This window comes from Castor canadensis, chromosome 13 (genome assembly GCF_047511655.1).
Source record: "Castor canadensis chromosome 13, mCasCan1.hap1v2, whole genome shotgun sequence".
Lineage (NCBI taxonomy): Eukaryota > Metazoa > Chordata > Mammalia > Rodentia > Castoridae > Castor > Castor canadensis.
In genome coordinates, this window is record NC_133398.1 from 11687761 (window position 1) to 11714926 (window position 27166).

At 45.5% G+C, this 27166-nt stretch overlaps 1 protein-coding gene across 7 annotated transcripts in view; it reads left to right on the top strand.

Annotated features, from left to right (window-relative positions):
- Dennd1a (DENN domain containing 1A) overlaps nt 1-27166 on the top strand; it is a 463821-nt gene that overhangs the window by 385629 nt on the left and 51026 nt on the right. For all 7 annotated transcript variants that reach the window (XM_074051037.1, XM_074051041.1, XM_074051038.1 and 4 more), the window contains 5 exons: nt 14197-14301; nt 14627-14714; nt 16628-16668; nt 19387-19458; nt 20680-20736. In XM_074051037.1, the coding sequence (XP_073907138.1) occupies nt 14197-14301; nt 14627-14714; nt 16628-16668; nt 19387-19458; nt 20680-20736 (363 nt within the window). The remainder of the gene's footprint in view (nt 1-14196; nt 14302-14626; nt 14715-16627; nt 16669-19386; nt 19459-20679; nt 20737-27166) is intronic.

Consider the following 27166-nt stretch of genomic DNA (forward strand, 5'->3'; position numbering starts at 1 on the left):
TCTCCAGTAAGGGAAAGGAGGATTGTGATGACAGCCATTAGTTAGATGCTGAACACTTTGTTGTTGTCTTTTAAACCATACAACAGGAAACTGAGGCTCAGAAGAGATGAGCACTTCCCCAAGACCACATAGCCCCATGTAGCCAATGCTTTTCACTCTGCTCTTTCTCAATCTCAGTAACATTTGATCCCACTACATCAACAGGGAGAAGGGACTTGGATCTAATGTTCATTGAGTGCCCACCATGTGATAGCCAATGTACATATGTTGCCCAAGTTAATTCCCACGCTTGCTAAGTGAGCACTCTCCCACTTGAGCCAAGCTGCCAGCCGTTTTTTGTGTTGGGTATTTTTGAGATAGCATCTCACAAAGCATTTGCCCAGTCTGTCCTCAAACCACAATCCTCCTTATCTCTGCCTCCCAAGTAGCTAGGATTATAGGCAAGAGCCCAGCTTCAGCTTATAATTTTTGAGGTTTAAAAAGAACTTTTATCCAAGTCAAAAATTACCATTATAGTAATAACTTCACATTTATGTAGAGCTTTATAATTATCAGGGCTCTTCCATAATTATTTAATTGAATCCTAAAGTATTTAATTCAATCTTTAAAAACAGTCCTGTGAAAGTAGATGTTACAAGCCCTATTTTACAGAGCACTAAACTGAGTTTAGAGAAGTGGATTGCCTGCCTGTGGCCAGTACGAATAGAATGGGAACTCAGCCACCAAAGCCCAAGTTCTCCCTACTCTCAGCATGGCACCCAAACCTAGATCTCTTAGATGAGACCTACAGATTGGTGAGTTTGAACACTTTTAGTTGAGAAATCGGGGAAGACTATAATCCCAGCAGTTGGGAGAATGAGGCAAGATCAGGAGTTCAAGACCAATCTGTGCTACATATTGAGACCCTGTCTCAAAAAAAAAAAAAAAATGTCGGGCACTGGTGTCTCACAACTGTAATGCTGTAATCCTAGCTACTCAGGAGGCAGAGATCAGGAGGATTGAAGTTTGAAGACAACCTAGGCAAATAGTTCACGAGACCCTATCTCAAAAAAAAAAAAAAAAAAAGAAATCACAAAAAAGGGCTAGTGTTGTGGCTCAAGGTGTAGGCCCTGAGTTCAAGCCCCAGTACTGCAAAAAAAAAAAAGTGAGAGAGATTTGGGGGCTGCGTTGCAGCATGTGAGCTTGGCATCAAGGACCCTTTGATAAAGTTGGTGAGATCTCCTCACCCACAGGAGCAGGCCACAGTTGTGATGGTCAGGCAACTACAAAAGTAGCAGCTCTCATGCTGATTCCCCACACAAGATGAATCAGTGGTTCGGGCAGATAAGAGTGGGTTTACACGATGAAAATGATCAGTGAGGGCACATGGGTCTGGAGGGGAGCAGAGCTGGCATTTTTTGGCCCTGCAAATAACTGCCCATCTGCTCCCTGTCAGAATACGTTAGGAGTGCATCTGGATTGCTGCCCCTGAGCCTCGGCTCCAGGCGGGTCATGTGGTCGTCTCCACGACAACTCCAGGAGCACTGGAAACTGCTGCGCTTGGAGCCAGATGCTGCTCTGCACATGTGGTCTAATTAGCCGGGGTTCCCTGCCTCCCTCCGCCTCCCCGCCCCTCCCAGCACACACTACTCTCTTTTCCTTCCTCCCTCCTTCCCTCTAACCCTCCTTCCTCCCTCCTTCCCTCTAACCCTCCTTCCATCCTCAACCTGGCTGGCTGGCTCTCCACCCTGTTTGCCTCATCCTGGGAAATGTCCCTGTTGCTAGATCTGCAGTAGAGTAATTCCTGAACTACATGGGGGGCTGCCTGGTCTGAGCACTGTGCAGGGAGCTAGAGATGCCAAGGCCAGTCAGAGGCCACCCATACCATCCAGAAGCCACCTGTAGGTTGGGAACTGATGGGCAGCAAGGCAGTGCAATGACTAGACACAAATGCTATTGCAGAGGTGACTCTATGGGCTCAGGACCTAGAGCAGGGACAGCTAGCCCAGGTGAGAAATCCCCAGGCAGCTAGCTTTTAGTTAAGCCTCAAAGGGCAGGAAGGGCTCCCCAGCCTGAGAGAGCAGGGGTACACAGCTTCCCATCAGAGGGCACATCTCATGGAAAGGCAGGGAAGAATGGTCCCTGTTAAGGTCACAAGGTGTGGTTGGCAGGGTCATACCTTGGGGGCTGCTTTCCACCTTGGTTCTCTGACACTGCAGTACTAGGGACCAGGAAAACAGAAGTGGCACAGCAGCTGTTGGGGATAAAGCCTTGAGTGAAAGGAGCCCCTTAGGAAGTCTCCTGCTCAGACATGGGGCTCCCTGCAGTGCCTGGCAGGGCATGCTCAGGGGAGAGCCACAAGCACATGCTGGGGAACAGACTTTTTGCCTTTTGAGGACCCAGGGTCTACTGCTTCTTGAATCGCTGGCTCTTGCAAAGATGTCTCCAGTGAGGAATGAGAAGATCTCCCCACTCACTCACACCAGGCATAACCAGCTGCTTCCTGTGCACCGCCACCCAGCCCTGTCCCAGCCACTCTCTGCTCACACCCTCCTGCTCCTCCATCACTTCCTCTTCCTATGGCTTTCCTTAGACCCCCCCACTCACCTGGACAGGGCCACCTCAGTCAGGTGTTTGTTGAAGGAAAGGTTCCAAAGGTTCTACCCAAGATGTGATGCCCAGCTATTAGTGAAGGACACTGACTTCTAGCACCTGCTGTGTGCCTCTGGGTAGTGGCAACTTGACAAACATTGTCTCATTTTAAACCTCAAGTGTACAGTGGAGGATATGTCCCTGATGTACAGCTGAGGAAACTGAGGCTCAGAGAGCCGTGGTCTGCACTGAGCACCTTTGCATCCCCAGTCCACACTAACCTGCTACCCAGAGACTCTGAACTCCTACAACTGGGGCTGTGACTACAGCATAACGAGGAAGATGTTTTTTTGTGAAAGATCATCTGCAATCTCTTGGATTCTCCAGAGACCCAGAAGAAACTCCTGAGCCCGTTCAGCATTCTGGGATATCATGGGAAGGGCTGGGTCGTGGGTCAGACAGAACTGACTGGAGGTCTAAGCTCTGCCAGGTCTGTGGCCTTGGGCAAGGCTCATCCACTCCCTCCACAAGTGAGGATGAGGAGCCTGTCTTCATAGGGCTGTTGTGGGAAGCCAGCCTTCAACCACAAAGTCACTGTGGGTCCAGTAGGGCTGTGCTCCAGGCAACTTTGGTGGAAGTCCCTTTTCCTGTGGCCTTGCCTCTGTGGCCACATTGCACACTCAGCACAAGTAGTACATGTCACATGCACTGGATCAGAGCTGCCTGAGGTAGAATCTCAATGCATGCGGTGGACAGAGAACCACCAAAAATTGGGTTGGAGAATTGGGTCTTTTATAGCCCTCTACTGGGAGTCACATCCTCAGCTAAGCATTTTGCACCATATACCCCCATACAGCCCTGTGAAACAGAAAGTCACTCCCCACTTTGCAAATGAGAAACTGGTCTCAGAGGCCTAAGGACCTGTCCTAAGTTCCACACACGTGAGTAGTGGAGCCTGTGCTCCCTCTCCATTTCCTTGTGTTTGTGCCTCTGCATTCGAGGCCTGTGCATAGTGATGCATTTCTCAGCGGAGGCATGACAGACCTCATAGCGTGCACCCTCATCAATGTCTAGAAACAACACTGTCAGCATTAGCAAGTACCTCAAAGATTTTCCAGTCATCCCATTCTATAGAGGAAGAAGCTGAGGCCTTGGCAAGAAGGAATCAAGGCCAGATTAGGCATTTGAGTCTCCTTGTGCTCTTCCCCCAATGCCAACATTGGTTCATGACTAGAAACTTCTTTTTTTTTTTTTTTTCATTTTTCTTTTATTATTCATATGTGCATACAAGGCTTGGTTTATTTCTCCCCCCTGCCCCCACCCCCTCCCTTACCACCCACTCCACCCCCTCCCGCTCCCCCCCCTCAATACCCAGCAGAAACTATTTTGCCCTTATCTCTAATTTTGTTGTAGAGAGAGTATAAGCAATAATAGGAAGGAACAAGGGGTTTTGCTGGTTGAGATAAGGATAGCTATACAGGGCATTGACTCACATTGATTTCCTGTGCATGGGTGTTACCTTCTAGGTTAATTCTTTTTAATCTAACCTTTTCTCTAGTTCCTGGTCCCCTTTTCCTATTGGCCTCAGTTGCTTTAAGGTATCTGCTTTAGTTTCTCTGCATTAAGGGCAACAAATGCTAGCTAGTTTTTTAGGTGTCTTACCTATCCTCACCCCTCCCTTGTGTGCTCTCGCTTTTATCATGTGCTCATAGTCCAATCCCCTTGTTGTGTTTGCCCTTGATCTAATGTCCACATATGAGGGAGAACATACGATTTTTGGTCTTTTGAGCCAGGCTAACCTCACTCAGAATGATGTTCTCCAATTCCATCCATTTACCAGCGAATGATAACATTTCGTTCTTCTTCATGGCTGCATAAAATTCCATTGTGTATAGATACCACATTTTCTTAATCCATTCGTCAGTGCTGGGGCATCTTGGCTGTTTCCATAACTTGGCTATTGTGAATAGTGCCGCAATAAACATGGATGTGCAGGTGCCTCTGGAGTAACAGTCTTTTGGGTATATCCCCAAGAGTGGTATTGCTGGATCAAATGGTAGATCGATGTCCAGCTTTTTAAGTAGCCTCCAAATTTTTTTCCAGAGTGGTTGTACTAGTCTACATTCCCACCAACAGTGTAAGAGGGTTCCTTTTTCCCCGCATCCTCGCCAACACCTGTTGTTGGTGGTGTTGCTGATGATGGCTATTCTAACAGGGGTGAGGTGGAATCTTAGTGTGGTTTTAATTTGCATTTCCTTTATTGCTAGAGATGGTGAGCATTTTTTCATGTGTTTTCTGGCCATTTGAATTTCTTCTTTTGAGAAAGTTCTGTTTAGTTCACATGCCCATTTCTTTATTGGTTCATTAGTTTTGGAAGAATTTAGTTTTTTAAGTTCCCTGTATATTCTGGTTATCAGTCCTTTGTCTGATGTATAATTGGCAAATATTTTCTCCCACTCTGTGGGTGTTCTCTTCAGTTTAGAGACCATTTCTTTTGATGAACAGAAGCTTTTTAGTTTTATGAGGTCCCATTTATCTATGCTATCTCTTAGTTGCTGTGCTGCTGGGGTTTCATTGAGAAAGTTCTTACCTATACCTACTAACTCCAGAGTATTTCCTACTCTTTCTTGTATCAACTTAAGAGTTTGGGGTCTGATATTAAGATCCTTGATCCATTTTGAGTTAATCTTGGTATAGGGTGATATACATGATGACTAGAAACTTCTTACCAAAGCCTCCTGGGTGACAAGCCCATGCCAATCCCTGGAGATTCAGCAGTGGACAAAAGCCTTTGAGAGAGGGGTGATAATAAATGAAGGACACGGGGGCTAGCAAACAATCCCTGTAATTTAATATTGGAGACTGCCGAGGGCCGTGGCACCGAGGGCCTGGGGCAGCTCCCTTTATTTGACTCAGAGGGTGGGGCTCTCATCTTGACAGACTCATTTGTGTTTCAGTTTTATCTTATGTCTTCGCCTTTCAATCGTGAGTCTTATGAGCCTTGTTTTTCTGCTGCTACAGCTATTGTTGGTTGTCCTGTTGATTGCTTCCGAGTTGATTTCTATCTCTCCTAGGTATCCACAAGGCCTCCACACCTGCCCTCTCTGATAGGCTGTCTCGATCTGTGTTCTCACTCCTAGGACACTGAGACCCTCTTCTCTAGTCAGTTTCCCTAAAGACATTGGGATGCCACTGCCATTGTGGTAAACCTGGAATCTGGCTCTGTGGCAGTGAGGTGACTCTGATATTGCCCAGGTGGCTGAGCCACCAGGTGTTTAATACTGAGATCTCAGGGTATCCCATAGGGTTTCCACCCCAGGAGATAGCTGTCCCTGTGCTGCAGCACTGAGATAGGCCCCCTCTCTCCTGTCAGCTCTGCCCTTGAGCCACCACTGCTCTGTGGATTTACCCTACATAATGAATCCAATGCTCAGAGAACGAGGTAGAAATTGCTATTTCCATCATATCAATGAGAAAAGAGGCTGAGCTGAATGGTTACTACAGGCAGGTGGTGGAGCCAAAACTCATTTCTCTTGAGCCCACTCACCATCACCGCCTCATAGTCCATCCCTTCGGATTGCTTCTAAGCAGCCCTAGCAGGCAGCTCATGTATCAGATGCAATCTTGTGGTTATCTCTCCTAATGCAAGAGAAATAATAACGTGAGCCCCGCAGCCAGACTGCCTCATATTCTGGCTCTGCTATTGACCAGCTCTGTGACCTCAGGCAAGTGACCTCACCTGTTGGGAGCCTCAATGTCCTTATCTGTAAAATGGAGATCATCATCATACCTACCTCACAGGCTGCCATGAAGAATAAGCAAGATAATGCATGTAAAACCACCCAGCACAGCCTTAGTGCTCAGCAAGCGGTAGTTGGTTTTAATCACTGCACCTGCTTTCCTCTAAGCCCTGATTCCCATCTGCATTTCTTAGGGGAAGAAAATCTTGAGCTAGTATGCATGAAGACCAACTTCATTGTGTCTCCTCGGCTTCCACAGGCCTTCCTGCTCATCTGCGTTCCTACACTAATCAGAATTTCCTGACTTCTCCCTGTTTGTCTCGGTTAATGCGGAAGGAAGGGGCTGCTGGCACAGAGGAGCCGAAGCGTGGGCCGAAGCGCCTGTGATTTGAATGTCTTTACTATAATCTAGCGAGTGTGGGGGGTGGCTTCTTGTCAATACTGAAGCTGGGACCAGAATGGGCAAATACTGGCAGGCTGGCTGTCTCTGGCCTACAAATTATCCAAGGAGCTCTTGTTGGACACCCACATTTCTCTAACTTACGTCTCCCGTACAGCAAGCCAGCTTTACAATGACACATTGATTCTTTGTTTAGGGCTTGTGACAGAGCCCAGGCTGGGAGTCTGTCCCTGGCATGCCTTAGCTACCTCGCAAATGCTTCAGAAAGCTGTCCTGGTCCTGTCACCTCAGGATTAGCTTGGCCCAACCTAGCCAGGGTCACCTGACTGTACATGCCCCTCCTTCCCAACTCTACTGGTGGCCTCAGTGTGTGCTCAGGGCAGGAAAGAGCATGCTTGGACTTAAGAGTCATTAGACCATGAGCTCTGGGACCTTGGGCCACCTGCTCCCCTATGTGAGTATCCTTTCCTCATCTGAAATAAGGATGTGTGAAGGCTTGAAGTTCTGGCGAAGATTCAGTGAGGGTAGGCTGCAGGCTCTGTGGTGTAGAACAAGTACTCACTAATGTTGGTTCCCTTCTCTCTACACTTAGGCTGCCTCTGGCCATCCTGAAATTATTGCCCTCCAATCCTGCTGGCCCTGTCTCCCTCCCTTGGTTCATGTGTTCTAGTAGATAAAGGTTTGAACTACAGGCTGGGCAACACACTAAGCCGTTTCTATGTTCCTGAGGGATTTAGCCCGCTTCCTCTGCAGCCACCCAGGCTAACCTAAGAAGAGGCCATCAGACTAGCAGGCCTTCTCCTCCCAGCCCTGGCATCGTGCTGAGGCCCCAGGAGGGGATTTAGAAGTGTGTAAACAAAGTGCAGCCAGGATGGGACTGCTGGTAATAAATGGGGCCAAATTCCCTGAATTTCGTTATTAAGTTTTAAAAAAATGACTATTGATTGATCTGGGCTAGTCACTTTCACTTCTGCCAATGGTTCTCAGCCTCAGCTATACTGGAGTCAGTCTTAAAAGCTGTGGCCCTGGCACTGAGGATTTTAGAAGTGCTCCCAGTGATTTTAATGCCAAGGTTCAGACTGTTGACCTGCAGCATCCCATTCATCTCTGCCTGATCCTCAGCAGCCCCACAGCAGGTGGTTCCAACCATGTTAAAGATGATAAGGATGAGTCAAGTGTGATGGGCACACACCTGTAATCCCAGCACTCAGGAAGCAAAAGGAGGAAGATCATGAGCAAGTTTAAAGCCTGCCTGAGCTGTCTCAAAAATCAAAGGCTGGGAGAGTAGCTCAGTGGTAGAGTGCTTATATAGCATACTTAAGCCCTGGGTTCCAGCCCCAGCACTGGATTAGATCTGAAAGGGCTAGTCACTTGTCTAAGGTGGCACATAGGAGCAGCAAGGGGCAGAGCTGGAACTGGAACCCAGCTTTGTCTCCCACTCTCCCATCTGTTTCTCCTGGAGTAATACTGGGCCAGAGCCTATCCTCTGGAAGCTTATGGTGCATGGGAGAGAGCATGCCTGCCTACAGGTGGTGGTTATAGAGACATTGGGGAGGAACAGGGGCCTTCTTCACCTGAGGCATCAAGCAAGGTTATTCCAAGGAGGTAACTAGTCAGAAGAAGGAAGCCAGGAGTAAAAGCACATGGAGTGGGTGGGACATGGGGGATAGACCCACATCTTCGCAGCAGGAGATGTGCATGTGAATGAGGTGATGGGAGGCCAGGAGCACAGAAAGGCAGCTGAGGAAGGCCACAGAGGAAAGACAAGTCAAATATTTTGACTCCAAGATATGTGTCTCAAACCATGCTGAATTGTCTTAAAAGGATCAAATCCAAACAAAGTTTTAAGGTTTTATAAAGTTGCCTTTACCAAATCCAATCCCAGCACTCCAGTGTGCCAGGTGTCACACTATACTGTACTTAATTTGTTCCCTGAGCTGGACAGGAAAATAGACAGGAGCTTTCCCTTCAGTGTTTAATTATGGAAAACTAAAAGTTTATACAAAGTAAGGAACTCCAGTACCCTGCTGCCACAACTATGAATGTTCTGTCATTTTTAAAAAAAGACAAATTTAATTGTAAAACACACATAAAATTTCCCCCTTAACCTTTTAATATGTAATTCAGTGTCATTAAGTACAGTCACATTGGTATACCACCTCTGCCTTCCTTCAGCAGAACTTCTTCATCTTACAGATCTAAAACTCTGTGCCCATTAAACTCCCCATTCCTCCTCCCCACATCCTATGGAAGCCACCATTCTACTTTCTGTGTCTCTGAACTTGACCTCTCTGGGTACCTCATACAAGAAGAATCATACAGTATTTGTCTTTTTTGACTGGCTTATTTCACTCAGCGTAGTATCTTCAAGGTTCATCCATGTTGTAGAAAGTGCCTGATTCCTTTCTGGTCTAAAAACTATTCCACTCTGGGTAAATACCACATTTTGTATATCCATTAAATACCACATTCATCATAGGAATACCCTTGGGTTGCTTTCATCTATGAGCCCTTGTAAATAACGTTGCTATGGGCATAATATTCTGCCATTTTTTATCATCTATGCTTTCTTCCATTCCCCACCTCATCCAATTATTATTTGTAAGAGATTTATTTTATTTATCTTTTTATTATCCTTACACAGAACCTGGCACGTAGGAACTGCTTTTTAAATGTTTGGATATATGGATGGAGCTTTAAAAATTAATGGGTTTTTATTGTTGTTTTAAACAAAGTCTATAAAGAGGAAACCTTTTTTTTCTTAGAATCTCATAGTAAAAGTGTAGCAAATATTTTTATTTTAAAAAATTAAATTTGTAAAGAAAAATAAGGATTTCCTATGCTAAGCAGGGGCCCACAGAATAATGAAAGTTGCTGAAGAAGCTGATGGGAGATTATATTTTTACACCAGTACTGACAGTGCTGTGTATAAAGTCATTTACTTCTAGAAGTCTCAGAAACCTTTGGAATCGCTGACTTCACCTGTTAACAAAGATTCAACTCATTAGTGATGGAGTTTTTGATTGATTCCATATGTCAAGAAGATAATCTGGGAGAAAAACTTATCTTTTGGTAACAAAGTCCTTGATAGGGTTGAGCAGCTGTGTTTTATTGTCCTTTGGGTTATAGATGGAAAACTCTACTAATGCCGTGTAAGCTCAAATGCTCACGGCCTGACTTCCTGGAATTAGCGTTACCATCAGCCAGTTGCCCCAGCGCCTAGAGTGTCACCTAAGAAGACAAAAGGTTTAATCATTCCAGTAAAAGAACTATAAATCAGCATGTCTTGCAAAGGAGGGAATTAATGAGACACCTTGCTATATTGTACTGCACTGCACAAAGTAAAGTGGGGATGGTCATGCCACCATTGGGCCAAGGATGGTCAAGTAGGGGGAAATGGCTCATGGCAGAAAGAGTCTTTGTAGCACCCTGCCACTCCTGGCGCTGTTCGTCTCCATATGGCTGGTGCTATGTGTACAGGAGAACGTGAAGGCTCCACCTTTGAAAAGAATTTGCCTGCTGTCCTGGGACAGCAGCAAAAACCAAGGCCTCAGAACAAAGCCATGTCTACCGTGGCCCACGTGCTTCCTGGCAACACCAGGTTTTGGAGGCCACCAGAGACTAAACTTTGACTGCCATTTCATATCATGTCATCTTGAGCGGGTCACCTTCTCAGTTATCCTTCTGTAAACTTTGAGTGCAATTCCTACTTCATTAAAACCTTTGGACTAGTAGAAAGAATTGTGAGGCACACAGCACAGTGCCTCTCCCAGAGTCTACATTCAGATGAAGTACAACATGATTATTGTCATTGTCATGGAAGGGGGGAGTAAGGGGAGTCACTCTAGGACATGAGCCCTCTATGCCTGCTGCCATAGAGACTTTCTGGGTGACAGTGTCACTGCCTTTCAGAGCAGGATTAGAACTGGGCCTGGAAAGGATGGGATTTGCTTGTCTAACTATGGTTCATCCTTCCAAGCTCAGCTGAAGAGTATCCATTTCCCATCACATTTTCTGATGTGCTACCCAGGAGACTTTGCCTTTTCTTCTCCTAACTCTTCCTTTGATATTTTGTCATTGTCAAGCCCCTCCTCCCGCAGTGACGCTGTTCTGCATGGCAGTCGTCGTTTCCATTTCTAACTGCACAGATGACGTTGTTCCTTAAGGTCTTTTCAGAAAAAGCTCCCACTGTCTCATTCCCCTGAAGGTCTCCCATTTGTGCATATGTTCTTTTGTCCATTTTTATGGCACAGACATCTATCTGATCTAAAAGGATGTCACCTCCAGTAAGGAGACAGCAGGCCCAAAATGTTCCTTTCTCCCCAAAGGTGGGATTCTTTCTCTGCTCCTACAGCTAAATCCTTCCCCAGACTACCCTCACATACAAATCTGGTTGCAAACTCTTGAGTTCATGGGTCCCTCAGCAGACATCTTTTGATAATTCCGGGCCGCAGCTCCAGGAGTGAATGTTAATGACTCCAACGAGCATTTCCTCTGAGCAGCTCCAAACCTCCTTGACACAAATATCACTTACCTGCTGTCATGCTCTGAAACCTCTTTCCTGTCAGGCCAACCAGTGTTGCTGCCTCACCAAGACCACAGGGCTCCTGGAGCAGAACCAGGGCCAACCTCATTCTGTGGTTCTTTAGCCCATGTCTTTGAACTTCTTACTGGGGGGCTGGGCTCTGGTGCTGTCCCCAGGGAATATGCAGATGACTTCAGAAGGGCCTTGCCCTCCTGAGCTCCTAGCCAAAAGGGACACTAGGGAAGACTACCCCAGTACCCAGGGGTGCACAAGACTCTGAGAGCACCGACGAGGGATGAGTGACTGTCACACACAAGCCTGAGTTTGACAGGACAGTCCAGGTGGAAGGCATAGAACTAGAAAAAGCAAGGAAGAGTGTAAGAACAGGTGTGGATATGATCAGGGAATGCATTTGGAGCATCTTGTGTGTACAAAGTAAAAGCAAAGGGGGACACACAACAGGATTCTGGGAAAGAAAGCTAGAGTCCATTTGGAAAGGCTCAGATTGCCTAGCTAAAGCACTTTTCCTGTCTTCTCCCACACAAGCCACCTAATGTGTGCCCCACATGTTGTGAGTTATGCAGTGTTGAGCAAAACAGACACCATGCCTGCCCACATTAAGCATCTCTGTCATCTAGAACAGACGTAACATCCAATCATCACAGAAACGTGACTCCTGTGCAGAGTTCTTGAGCAGGATGGTGACATCATCAGTTTGCATCTTAGAACTCACTCTGCCCAGAAAAATTGGAGTGGACAGGGAGGAATGAGATAGCACAGGGTCAAGAAGGTGAGCCTCCATGGCAGCCTGGGCCTGCACCAGGGTTGTGGATGGTAAGCAGGGAGTAAACTGGTAAGAATAGGAAGTACTTAGGAAGTCTGACAGGTCTACAGTGGGTCCCTGGGATCACTGACAAGCAAGAGATAAACAGGTTTGAGGTACAGTCCTGGTTCTGATGGAATCATAAATGGGAATGTGGGCCATTTGGAGTTTGAGGTGCCAGTGGGCTATCCAGGTTGGGACTGAGACCTGGAAGATTGAAGAACTGGAAAGGTGTCAGCTGATGACTTGTCTTAAGAGTCATCAGTTCCACTGGGTGCCAAGCTCAAGCCTGTAGTCCTTGCTACTTGGAAGGCTGAAATCAGGAGGATCATGGCTCAAGGCCACCCCAGGAGTGTGGGGAGTGTTCACGAGATGCCATCTCAACTGATAGCTGGGCACAGTGGTGCACACCTGTCATCTCAGCTGTGGCCGGAAGCATATAATAGGAGGATTGTGGTCCAAGCCCACCTGAGCAAAAAGCAAGATCTTATCTCCAAAATAACCAGAGCAAAAAGGTCTGGAGGCATGGCTCAAGTGGTAGAGCACCTGCCTAGCAAATGTGAAACTCTGAGTTCAAACCCCAGTACTGGAAAAAAAAAAAAAGTCATCAGTGTGCAAGTGATAATGTGCACATAAATGAGATGATCACCTGGAGAGAGAATTAATTGCCCTACCATGGTCTCAAGGGTGAGAAGCAAAACTTGCAAGCTACAGGGAGGAATTCTAGTTGGTTTCTGTAGCTGGTCTCTCAGTTGTTAGCTGGTGGCAATCCATGCCAAAGTAATAAATGCCATGAGCAGCTCTGTTTTTTTTTTCCCCGAGGAACTAGTGTGCTTTTTTTCCTGGTACACAGCACAAAGTTTGCATTGTTTTACTCCCTGCTTTAGCAGCAAGGAAGCTCAGAGGTAATTTTGTAACTTAATTTTACAAACTATATAGGACCAACATATCCAAATATCCTACTCCCAAAATAAATACTTTTCATATATTTATGTATTTCCCAGCCCTTTTTTTCCCTTTGTAATCTTAGGTGCTCGTGTAAGGTGCCAATCCTTTGTAAAATTAGGTAGGATATAATTGTATGTATAAAAATAAATTTTCCCTCTGCCCTCATATTTTTGGGTCACCCTTGCAGCCTGTGCAATAAGCCTGCCCAGTTGCTGAGCTAATATTGGCTAGATTGAAGTGGGAGAAACTCTTAGAATTTAACACAAGCTAGACAGTAAATTTAACACTCACGTAACTCATTAAAACAGGATAAAAGTGGAGCTTCAAACATCTCTGTGTTTGCCACCAAATCTGTGAAAGGGGGGAGGGGCACCCTTAATTCAGCTCAAGATGTAAAAGTCGGATCTTTCAGAATTGAGAATATGCCACCAAAATTAAAGACATGTCTGTATAGATAAGCACTCCAAATGTGTTCAAAGAAAGATGGAGGTGTTGACTATACAAGGCCGGGATTTTTTAAAGCTTAGGTTATCATTTTCTTGACTCATAAAATGTAGTTTGGTGGATACAAACTTCCGAATGAAGTAGCTTAGGCACAAACTTGACTGGATAGTAAATTTAATTTTTGGTCATCCAATAATTAGTTTTAAAATATGATTTGCTTTGGTTAAGACTACCGTGTAAATAGATTTCAAAGTGTACTCCACAGCTGGTGCCCTAGGGACAGCAAAGGTGCAGTGGGGACAATGGTGGATGAGGAGAAGGCCACCAAACAAGGAGAGCCTAGCCATCAGCCATTGCCTCCACTCCCAGCACTGCAGCTCAGCACTGCCTTACAGAGCAGGGTTCCTCTGTCTCAGTACAGGGTTCTGCTCCTAAAAGTAGAAAGAAACATTTGGAAATCATCACACTGGCAGGCATATCACTAACTTTCTCTTGGGGTGTGACCATCACCCATAAGGAAGGGAAGAATTGGGGGGTGAGAGAGAGAGAGAACCTTCTGTCTTCTCTGACTTGGGGGCATGACACAGCTTCTCAGTCATAGACTAGAATAACTTCAGTGATACTCAGGACTTCACTGCTGAGGTTGAGGTGAATTAGCAGGTGTGGGAGCTCTGCACATATGAGCTGAGGACCAATCATGTTCCCTCTATTCCTCTGACCCTCCTGTCCCTTCTGTGCTTCCCAGGAGGAGCCCATCACCTTCTGTGAGGAGGCCTTTGTGTCGCACTATCGCTCCGGAGCCATGAGGCAGTTCCTGCAGAATGCCACACAGCTGCAACTCTTCAAGCAGGTGCCCGAACACCCTCTGCAGGAACGAGTGCAGCTATCTCTGCCCTAGACACTGAAGCTGCAGGCGAGGGGGTACCCCAGGCTGGAGAGAATCAGGGGAGGGAGGTTGGGTGAAGAGATTGTCAGCCACCAGATGGGCCCTTGGGAGATGTGCTGCATGGTTTTCTAACTTATCATAAACGTGCAACTAGCTTTCCAGAAAACTCAGGGGTTCCAAGGACCTTTCCCATCTTGGAACATGAGGCTGCTCTTAGGTGTACAGCACAGTACCCAGCTGGGTGGCTCCCCATGTCTGTGGACACACTATTGTGCTTTTCTCTCTCCAGTTTATTGATGGCCGACTAGACCTTCTTAATTCTGGTAAAGGTTTCAGTGATGTCTTTGAAGAGGAGATCAACATGGGCGAGTATGCTGGTAAGCGGCTACTCGTGGCCTTCCTGGGCTAGAGTTGCTATAGATGAAGGTGTGGTTGGTACAGAGTGACAAGGGCTTTTTTTCTCTTGCACGAGGGGTTGGGAACTGACTGCTTTCAACCTTGGCCTCACAATGGTTGAGGAATTCCTATTCATCTTGTGACAAGGTGCATGTTGGCCCACATGAAGTCCTCTGTTTCAAGGTCAGTGACTTCCCCCAGATAGATGAGTCAAGTTAAATGTTGTGACCATCATGATCCAGGGAAAGTGCATGAGATACTGAATTAGAACACCTGGCTTCAAGTCAAGACCCTGGCCAGGTAATTTCCCCTCTTGCAACTGAGGTTGTCCTGACTGACACTGGCCACCTCACAAGACTTCTACAGAGATGAAGTCACAGTCGGTAAGACATTTTGTGCAGCCCCCCAGGAAAGTCCCTGGCACAGGGTCAGGATTCAGCAAACATTTCTTTACAACATGTATGTCAGGCCAGGCACAGTGACATGTGCCTGGAGTTCCAGCACTTGGAAAACTGAAGCAGGAGAATCACTGGAGCCCAGAAGTTTGAGACCAGCCTGGATAACATAGCAAAAAAATAAGTAAATAAAATATGAATATTGTTTCTAAGTGCCCAATCTCATTAGAACTGGAAGACCATCTTCTCATTTTTCAATAGAGGCATCAAGGCCCAGGGAGATGTTAGCAGTTAACACCCCCTCCTGAAGCTCAAGGTTCAGTCTTTGACAGCAATGATAATAATATTCATAGCCTTGGTTTTGGGGCGCAAAATAATAAGACTCATATTGCCACTCCAGTCCCTCTTACTACTCACGGCATGTCTGGTCTGGACCTTTTGATTATCTGACTGGCTGATCCACCTGTGGATATTTTGCAGCCCACCCTTCATGGAGAACACAGTCAACTAAAAAACCCATGTAGAGTCTCTGGACACTAAGGGCAGATTGTTAACAAGCATTTCCTAAACACCATTGTGTCCAGAGCTGTGTAAACAATGGAGGGCCCAGTTCTGCCCTCAAGGAGCTGTGAGTCAGTGGAAAGAGATGTGTAACTAAAGACAAATGAAAACTAAACCCATACAGGAAGAGAAATAGAACCTAGGTTTGGTGCAGTTGGAAGAGGGCTCTGTTCATTCTCACCGCATCCTATGAGAGCTTCTCAGGGTTTGACTGCAGGTGAGGAGTTCTGTACTGGGAGAAGACACACTTCATGTGTTGCTAGACAATGCTCAGTCATTTGGAGCTCCTGAAAAAGCTGTCTCCTGCTAAGACCTCCTTGGCCTACTGAATAAGATAAGCAGAGCTCATATACAGCACCTCATTCTTTCCTTGTCACTAGTCAAGTGTCCTTACTCAGCCCTGGTGACTGACGATATGTCAGAGAATATGGATATTATCATTGCTGGGAGACTGTTAAGAGGAAAGAGAAGGAAGAAGCTTCCAAAGGAAATGACATTTCAGCTGGCTGTTGAGTTCACGAGACAAAGAATGTGGCCAGACAAGGGAATAGGCAAGGCCCTGGAGGATGGAGAGATTGCTTATTGGAAAAGCCCAGTTTGGTCCTTATGGTCAGAGCAGGCCAGGCAGAATGGAAGCACAGGCTGGAGAAGCAGGGCTAGGGAAGAAGTGGGGTTGCCAAAGAGTCTGACCTTTATCCAGTAGGCCAAGGGAAGGCTTCGGAGCATTGGTACTCTGAACACTGATAAGAAAACCCATGGCCCTGACTCACTGCTGCCACCCTAGCCCCTCTTACTGCTCAGGGCCTGTCTGGTCTGGACAGGGAGTGGGACATAGGAGCCTTCTGGTGGTTCAGATTATGAACTTTTCACATCCTGCATGCTAAAGGCAATTTAAAGAACTGTTTAAATCACAACTTCTCTGACTTCTCTTTCCCCAGGCAGCGATAAACTGTACCATCAGTGGCTCTCCACAGTCAGGGTAAGTATGCCCCATTCAGAGCCACCTGGCCTTCTCTGTAGGCTCCTGGCAGCTTTCTGCTCTCCTTGCCACCCACGAGGCTGCCTCAAGGCCTGGAGCCCTCAGCTGAAGATGCTTTTGTCTTAAAGCCAGGCCATCCTCCATCAGGCAGAGACTGGAAGGATGGGGCTGGCCAAGGAAAGAAGGCAGGAGAGGTATCCTCCTCTTCAGGCCAGCCAAGGCCTGTTGCATAGAATGTTATCATCCTACAATATTTCTGGGAGTCTCCTTCCAGGGTCAGTATAATTGTCATGGTCATGGGGAAACCAAAAGTGTGTTGCTCTTGGTGCTCTGCAATATTTTTCACAGCAAAGGCTCCTAGGAGGATGAAGAACATATCCCTGAGAGATTTTTTTTTACCTTCTCACTGCTGATGTGAACAATTTCTTGCTGAGTTGGGAACTTAAGGCTTCTGGAGCCTCTAAAGAATTCAAATTCTTGCCTTATCATTCCATCAGTTTATAATTGAGGATGTACTGAAGACCTACTATGTGTCGGGCACCAACTGGGTACTAGATATACAGTGGGGGAGGGAGCAGGATGTAGGCCCTACCTTGGGGAGCTCCGGCTTGTTTGGTAACAGGCATGTAAACAGTCAACTTCAACATAATGTGATAAGTGTTCTCTCTCACCCGAGGGCCAAGTATACTGCTGCCAAGGCAGGTCCCTTGGAAGTGGCTGCAGTTGGCCAAGAGTAAGCAACTTCTTGATGAAACCCTTCCTTTGTTCTTGTTGGATAGCCAAACATACCACTTGGCAAATGAGAGTCGAGCAATAAGGACCTGTTGATTGATTGATAAAGGGAGTTTCAATACTCCAAAGGACCATTTAAAAAGGATTCTGAGTAATTTTGGAAGGCAGTGTGGAATAAATGAGTGGGTGAAAATTTCCTATTGTCCTACAACATAGAAAGCTTTCTAGGTCAAATTGTTATGTTTTTAATTAAAGCCCAAATTTTCTAACATGAACAGTTACCCAAAAATATTCTAAAAGTTAAAGCCATTAATTATATTACTGTCTCTTATTCGGTTGTTTATCTGCTGTTTCCATCCTCTCTTCATTCGAATCAGTTGGATAAACTTTCCAAATCGCCACAAATTAGAGTATGTGATCGATTTGATTAAAAGCCTTCCAAAGCATAGCCCTTGCCCTGGCATTCCAGGCCCTTCACAAGCTGTCCCCATGTGGCCTCCCAGGCTTACTTCCTGCTCCTCCTATGATACAGTATGCATGGGACAGCAACCACTGTTCCTCCCAGAGCACACCATAGCTTCTGCATTTATTTCTGTACCATTCCCTGCTCTAAGAATGTTCTTATCCTCCTACCCCCACACCACTTATCCTTCATGGTCCAGGCCAGATGTTTCTGCTTCTGATATCTTAACTGACCTCCCTTGTCTCCACACACTCCCTGTGCACAGCCATTACAGTTCTAAACTTACATGCCTTTATTTATTCTGGCATACCTTCCACCCCCCCATCAGAGGTCTTTGAAGGCAGAGACCAAGCCTGTCTTGGCTCAGGGCCTTCAGAGCTTAACACAAGGGTCCGCACAACACACCTGCAAGGATGAGAATGAAGCCCAGACTCATGGACAGCTCTGGAACAGGGCCTGTTTGCTTCAGCTCCCTTTGCTGCCTCCTTAGGTAGTTAAAAGCCTTCCTCTGTGCCTTCCCTCTTTGCTTCCTAAGTGAGACATGGTGTGCTGGATCTGTCTCTACTGCAACCACAGTATACAGTATGACCATTTGTCCTTCCTTAAGATTTAGATGTCAAGGGCCGGGTATGGTGGCTCATGCCTATAAGCTATTCGGGAGGTGAAATCAGGAAGATCACAGTTTGAGGCCATCCTGGGCAAAAAGTTCATGAGATCCCCAACTCAACCAATCAAAAGTTGAGTGTGGTGGCATGCACCTGTCATGCTAGCTACATCGGCAGCATAAATAGGAGAGTTGCAGTCCAGGTCAGCCTGGGCAAAAATGCAAGACTGTATTTGAAAAACAAATAAAGCATAAAGGACTGGGGGTATGGCTCAAGTGGTAGAGCACCTGCCTAGCAAACACAAGGCCCTTAGTTCAAATACCAGTACCACCAAAAAGATGGATGGATGGACGGATGGATGGATGGATGGATGGATGGATAAAGAAGGCAGTCTACCAGAGAGATTTTTTAAAAAGCCAACACAAAAAACCCAGGTAAGGAAAGGAAGTTACCCAGGTGAGGGCAGCATTTTTCTAGATGGTCCTGGTTAATCAGGACCCCATTTTCTGCCCTGGCTTGATGTCAGCTAGAGAGTCCACGGTTATGAAATTTCCCAGAATGCTGTCTGTGGTAACTAGAAATTATTACAAAGTCACCAATGACTGTGAGGAAAACCTTGCCTCACACAGTCTGAGACAGAGACAGGTACTAAGTAGAACCCTGAGCCCAGAGTCTCCCCTCAGCTGCTTACCACACTGGTCATCCCCAGTCCCCATGTGCATGCACACATAAGTACACCCATAGTGATTCTACCATAACCCTGTGACTTTTCCAGACCAGTAACCATCTGTATCTGGTTCTCTTCTTGCATCACATACCCTTGAAATATTGCCTGACTTGATTGAAGAGAAGAGGTCTTTGTTGGTGTTAGCCTGCCCTAGCTTCAGCCCACATTGCTGATTGATATTTTTATTACAGAAAGGAAGTGGAGCTATTCTGAATACTGTAAAAACAAAAGCTAACCCTGCCATGAAGACTGTCTACAAGTTCGTAAGTACCGCTCCTAGTCTCGGGATCCAAACATAGATCCCTTAGCACAGCTAGACTCTTGAATATACCTGCTCTTCTATGGCAGAGGTGATTTCACGGGTGCTGCGCTGTTTCTCAGCAGTTTCAATGCTCTGAGAATCATTTAACATTGGTATTTTGTGACTAGATTGGTGACATTTTTTATTTAAGATGGTACTGCTCACAGCCACTGTAACAGAGAAATGGGAAGTTGCTGGATTTAACTTTTAAAATATGAGCTGGGCAGCAAAACTTCAGGCTGTTCCTGTGTCCTTGATTGCTGAAGGAATGATCTAGCAATTGTCGTGACAAACCCTTCCTTCGTGTGTCCCATTATTATGTCAAATGAAGCAGCTCCTTTGCAGGTTACTGAAGTGTGCCTGTGGTGGGGTGCCCTTGAATTTCTGTCCCAAATTTTCGTCCTGCCTCTTATCACTGCCATAGAGGTACGTTACCTGGGGGACTCATGCCCACAACAGAGTGAAAGTAGAAGGTTCCATCAGTTCCTGGTGCTCCATCTTTTATGAGCCTCAAGTATTTGTTCTTGGTGATTTCTCTTGCTTGCTAATTTGACCCTGAGCCACTGAAGTGGGGTGATTTGTTTAATTCTTATTTTTAAGTGTGTCAGTCCTTTCTATGCTTAAATTATAGTTCCTGTAATAGAGTAGGTAGCTGTCAACAGAGCCACCATACAGGTTTGAAATGACATAAAATAAAATAAAAACCGGGATACCCACTGAAATGAGAATAAAAAATAGCACTATCAAAGCCCAGCAGTGTCTGTTTCGACCCTTCAACCTGGACAGAAAATTGGTCCTGAGGTCCTGCCCTGGTAAAATATAATGGATATTCTGAATCTTGCAACCAGTAAAGCTGCTACTCAACTCTTACGGATGGCTGTCACCAGGCTGCCAAGATAAATAATTATAGAGAGCAGAAGAAGGACTTGAGAAGGAAAAGAAAAAAAAGTCTATCCCATCAAAATGCAGAAAATAAAATCTCTGCATCCCTTTAAGGGATTTTTTTTTTAACTTTTTACTGTTGTATTTGTTTTCATAGCCATTATGTTTTCGATTTGATGATCCCATTTTTCCTTCCTTTTTTCTAGTAATCAGAGAAGGTGATTCGCCACAGACTGAAATCAAGCATAGTCCCTGCTGGAAACAGAAAGGGAATCTTAACTTAAATTAATTTTTCATGCAGGCAAAAGATCATGCAAAAATGGGAATAAAAGAGGTGAAAAACCGCTTGAAGCAAAAGGTACTTGAAGTTCTTATTCAAAATGTATAAGCACTATGTATGAAATGCGTGGCCACAAAAAAGTAGGATGTGATCAATAGAGGGCTGTTTGATACAGTGTTGTTAGCACACTTCAAAATGCATTACCAGCTGTCCGGGAGTTTTCACACTGTTATAAATATTCACAGACAAAAATACTGTCTTCAAATAACATTAAGACTCTGGCTTAAACCCACAAAGGCAGGCAAGTTCAGAGTTACCACTGTTGGTCTGTCCCCTCCCCACCCCACTGGGCCTGCGTGTGGAGAAATTGGCTTAGTCCCTATATTCCAGCACCATCCGCTTCCTACAACCACCCTCTGCCTTAGAATTGGTTGTACCCCAAACCAAGAAGCATCTCCAGGGTCAGGACCAACCTGGTTCCAGTAGGCACACAGTCCCCACACAGACATACACAAACAGTGGCCAGGTGGGGACATTGTGTCTCTCCCACCATGCCCCTTAAATGACGGGGGTCCAGCAGTTTTTGTTTGAGACTCTCTCTGTTCAGGGAAACAGAGGCTCTGATTGTCTTCATAAACCATCAGAAAAAGCATCTGACGTCACACTTGCTGCATCTTGGCTGAGATTTACTCACACACACAACTGAGCCTTTAGAGTGTACAGTAGGTTTCTGCTACAGACAGGGCTTGTTGATACTATTGCAACAGGATCATAGTCATTACTGTTACCACCCTTTGTTAAGTACTTGTTAAGGAAAGTCCAGGCTAGGAATGTTCGCATTTAATCCTTAGAACAATGCTGCGGTGTTATTCTCATTTCATGAGTAAAGTGGCTGTGGTTCAGAGGTGAAGTAATTTGCCCAAGGCCACACCGTGCAAGCCTTGCACAGGCAGGATTAGATTCCAGATCTGCTGACTTCCAGCACTTACATTCTTGGCACTGTCTTCCTAAAACAAGTGTTTTGTTTTCCGAAAGATGTCTGGGATCACTTGCTTCATTATCCCCCACGCCCCCAAATTTACCACTCTAATAAGGCCCTTTGTCTATCTCAGCAGTTTTTTTTTTTAATTGAAAGGATTTTCAATTTTATGAAGTCAGAAAGACCTCTAATTAACTTGAAATGGGTCTAAGGAATTGATTCCTTCCTTTTAATTGGAAAATAATTTGCTCTAAGCATTTAAATTACTATTTTCAGCAGGCAGTGAGTTCTTAACAGCTGAGAGTCACATCCTGAAATACAAACCCTGTAATGTAAATTCAGACAGCCCATGACTGCTAGCCAGAGGCTAGCAGGTGAAATTCTTTACTTAGATGTTATTGGTGATGCTAGATATACCTTTTTATCTCCTGTCCCAGTCACATGTAACTGAATTGGATTGCAGATACAGAGTGGCTAGAAGGGGGCTTTTGCCCTCCTCAGTGTCCAAGTCATAGGCTCTGGATGGTTAGAGTAGCACCTGAAGTAATCAAAGACAGGGTCCCTCCTCAGGCCCCGGACAGACATTCCTCATGGGTCAGTCACATTTCCTCTCGACAGACCATGAAGCCAGAGACATCTCTTTACCTTCTTCCTTGGATGCATAAGCATCCAGCCTTCAAAATTTCCCCTTTCTGCAATAACCGGCAAATCCCAACATTTTTGTGTTTACTCCAAGGTTTATTTAAACAATCTAGATCACATTTCTTCCACGCCACCTCCCTTTCCCTTCCTTGATAGTATCTAAAGCTGGCTTTTTCCCTCCCCTTCTCTTCTCCCTGCCAGTCTTTTCAAGAATTGCTTCAGGAGATAATGTTCTATAGAGAGTGTCAGTACATTTCAGGTGACACAAATGGTGAAGGCATTTTATAGAAATGTGGCTTGTCACCATTGGACTGTTGACAGATCTATTAGTGCACCCTTTTCAATTTTCACTTTTCCCCCCTTCGGTCTAACGGATTTCCACAGACTTGATGTTTTGCAGTTGTTCTTGGAAGAGCTGTTTTGTAATTGAAACTCTAGCATTGTTCAGTACATTCAGGCCCTGGGTCTCCCGCACTCTCTGGCTCCCTTTCTTGAGCTAATTTAGGATTTGGCTTCGCCTGACCTTTCTCACTGCAGTGAAAAATATTTCCTTGGCTTTTTTCTTCCCCTCCCCTTTGCCCCCTCCCCTTTGCACAGAGCCTATCTATGTGCCTCCCTAGACATGTCTAATACAGACACCTCAAGTTTGGTTTCTGCTATGAAATGGAGGCAGTTCCCAACAAAGATCCAATTTTCAAATGTGCTGGGCTGCCACCTGGCCTCCTCTAACTCTGCATAGCAATGGTGACCCCGCAGATATAATCAAGAACCCAATCTTGCCCTTTTTGCTCTTGCCTTGGGTCTGAATTGCAAATAGAAAATGTGGGGCCGACCTGTGGAGAGGTCGCCACGGTGTGTGGAGGGTCCATCTCTAATATGACTGAGCGGGGCCCCTTCTCTGTCCCTTGTTCATTTGTGCTGCAGATTTTCAAAGCCTCTGAAAGAGAAGCTTTCAGGATATCTGTGTGACCATTGGCAAATAATTGTTCATAGATCCTGTAGTGTGGCTTTATTCCACACCTGCTCTGCTTCAGCCCAGCAACAAAAAAAGAAAGATGGAGAACATATTTCTGTGGGTAAATGGAGCAAGGTGGTCAAGTTCTGCTATAGCCTGGCCTCCTTTGAAGTCTGACTTGCTCAAAATTAGGAAGAAGAAGAAATGGCAAGGATGCTACCCAGCTGCCACTTCCTAAGGGTGGTACTTCCCTGGAATCATGTCCCTGCCAGGCCTGACCTATAGAAAAATGCCAGCATTTCACTGCTGCTCTATGCCAGGCTGGCATGAGAATGCCCTGTTTTAAAGGTGGCCACACACACTTCCTCCTCACCTTCAGGGGACATTCAGATATTCACAGAAGGATGCCATTTTGTGCCCTTGAGAAATCCCTGAAATATTTATCTTTTTTCTTAGCTATCAAAATACTTTAACCAAATGGCCCCATTTCATAGCCCTATATAAAATTTCTAAGTCTTTGATCTTTAAAAGACAAATCAAGCTTGTTTAGAGTGTCTGTGATTGAAAGGAGAAAATTCACAGTTGGCTTGAGTTTCTGGCCAACATTTCCAAATGCATTGAAGGGAGTGAGCAATCATGGGAGGGGCAGGGAAGCCAGGTAGACTCATGTAGAACAGACATTTTCACACCTTATCACACACTGTCAGCTCCCTGTCTCCAGACACATTAAAGTACGCTACAGCCTCAATCACAGAAACTCCAACTTTGGCTAGTAGTTTGAGATCAATTTTCATAGTTTAATTTACATTTGCTGTTGTGGGAAGTAGCCTGGTCAGTTAAGCGCACTGTATAAATCTCAGGGAAGGCCTCAAGGCCTCTCACCATGGGGCCTTTATACTCCCCTTGTGGGGATGTGTTATTTGGGCTTCTGAGGCAGACAAGCCAAGTTCAATACTGGTTGTGTAGGATATTAATTGTGTGACCCTGCATGAGTTTACTAGATTTCTCGAACCTAGTTTTCCTCATCCACAAACAAGGGGAAATACAGGTTTTTACTGGGTTGTCATAAGGATTAGAAGAGATCAATGTTTAAACACCAATACTTAGTGGCCACTCCATAAACAGGAGCTTCCATTCTGTCCATTTTCTCTTGTCCTACATCTGGAACAGCAATCAGCCCAAACATGTGTGTACATACCATGAAATATAGCTGACATTGGCCACTTCCCTTTAGGTTGCCTAACACCCACCTAGGAAATCTCTCTAGAACATAACTCTGATGAGCCACCCCCTTGGTTAACATCTTTCTGGCCTTGCAACCTCCACCTCCTTACCCGGCAGGGAGGAGGCCCCAGCCCTTCCATGAGGACCAGGCCCTACTCTCCACTTCCATGCTGGATGCCTTCCCTTATGTCTCTGCCTCAGGAAGCCTGGCCCCAGGTCTCTCAAGACCACTCAGCCCTCTTTGTCCTCCAGGTTCCCCAGTCCCTAGTTTCTGCCTTGCTGCCTGCTCATAGACATTCCTGGACATATCACATGCTGTGCCCGTCCTCACCACAGAGCTGTGGAGGTCAGCTCTGTCAGGATTTTTGATTCTAGGAAATACTTAGGAAAGGTGATAGGAACAAAATTATTTTCTGCCTCCTTTGCTCTGCCGAAAGATGGGGACTGGTGGATCCCCAGTGTGCTGAGCCTCCAGGCCCCTGGGAAGAAATTGCCATCTTGCAGTGGCCTCTGGTCTGCAGCTCTACCTAGTGCCTTCCTCCTGTGTAACCCCTCAGGAGTGAATTAGCCTACCTGGCCCAGCAGCCTCTTGTTTTGCTTTTTAAAGATGATATTTAAAAGGTCGATTTTTTTTCTCTTTGCAAACAAAATACATTTTTATCAGGGAAAATTCAACAAATCAGAAAAGCAAAAAGAAAATCTAACTTTATAGCCTACATTTTCATTTCATATATCTTCAACACTTCCCAGGCCACTACATGTTTCTTCCACATATCATTGTTTTAAATAGCTATATAAAGTTTTATCCAGTGGGCATTTATACATTATTTAATCAACCCCGTTGTCAGACACCTAAGTTAGTTCCAGATTTTCTAGGCAAATATCCTCTCAGTAAGACTTTGCAGAAATTCTTATTCTTTCATTAGGATAAATTTCTAGAAATGGAACTAGTGGGGCCAAAGGGTGTGTACATTTTTCAGGTTTTTTATGTAAATTGCCAATTTGCGTTTCCACCAGAAGAGTATCAGAGTATTCATTTCCCAAGCCCTTGGCTGATGGCTTGATTAGTTCTTTTGTCACAATTTCTTTAATCGGATGGTCCAAAGTTGCTGGAACTGGCTCCCTGCTATGTACAAGATCTCTGTTAGTAGATATAGAGGAGGATGTGCACTCTTCCTGTTTTCTTTCTTAACCTGGGCTCCTCCTACTCCGCTCCCTGTGGCCTCCTGGGAGGAAGCAGGTAGAAGACATAGTGAAGAAGTTTAAAAATCAGTGTGGTGAGCCACAGGATCTTCTAACTAGTAAAATGAATGTGACTTTTGACAACTAGGCACATTTGTGTATTGGACACATTTGCCTTCCAAACATTCAGGTCAACTTGACAAAGATTTATTTGAGAGCATGTGCTAGATTCAAAAGAACCCAGACCCCAAGAAATTCACAGTCTATAGGGTATGTAGCTAAGTGGCATGGTACATGGCAGCCTGTGGTGTGTGTAGAAAGAATTGCTGCTAGGGAGGTCATTTCTTACGATGTGGCAAGCACCCCCTCAGTTCAGGACACCCTCACTTTTGCTGTTGTTATGGGTTCATATGGTTTCAATGCTAGGAACCCATAATTCTAGGTTCCCCCACTTTCTAGCTTTGTGGCCTTGGATAAGTTACTCTGTCTGAGCCTTGTTTCCTTGCCTATAAAAGAGAGATAATCCTGTTTTCCTTGAGATCATTGGGGGAACTAAGTGTGAGAATAAAGGTCAAAGGTCTGGAAAAGTACCCGCCAAGGGCAGGCGCTCTGTCCTCTGCAGGGCGCAGCGTTCAGCTTACGCAGTGCTGAACATTTCAGAGCTTCCTCATATTTCACCTTATTTAACCCATTCTCCAAGTAACTTTGAAGTTTGCCAAGCAGCTGGTAGTCTGCCCATTGTAAAAATGAAGAAAGAGTTGCAGAGAGGCTGGGTGAATTGGAAAGATCAGGCAGCTAGTTAATGATAAAGATAAAATTAGAAGACAGCAGTTTTGGCTTATAAGCTTAAACTAAGACACTTTCCCCAAAACCACAACATGAATTTTCCTTCTTGAAATAACTAGTATCTTACAGTTTTTCAGTTAATACATTTTCTTACCATGTACCATTCTTTTCACACACACACACACACACACACACACAAAACCACACAAAACCACACAAACAATACTTTTCCTGAACCAGAAAGTGAATTTTTTTACTGTTTGGCCTTATTCAACCTCTGTGTTAATCCTCTAGGTACCCCACCCCACCCCCTGCATCCACAATGCCCCTTTTGCCCTTTGTTGCCTTCCAACACAGAAGGAGCCTTTCCCCCAACACAAACACTTTGTTCCATTTGACCTGAGCATCTTAGGGCAGCCCATTTCCAGAGGAGCCATTTCTAATTGGCTGTCGGCGCCTCTTTCATCACTGAGCCTTAGCCTGACTGAGTCTGGCTGATCTGCTGTGGGCCACATGATCCAGTCCCTCCTTGTAAAGCTAAGAGGTCATTACCTCCCTGTGTCATCAACCAAGCAGAGAGACTCCTGGGGCTGAACTCTGTAGGCAGCCAATTCCTTAGGAAAGGAAGCCAGGAGTAGGCAGCTGGATGGGTGAGCTCAAATACATTTATATAGTGGGGAGTAGCTAATAATGTTCTAGCCACTTTATTACATTACCTATCTTTTAAACCTCCCATACTC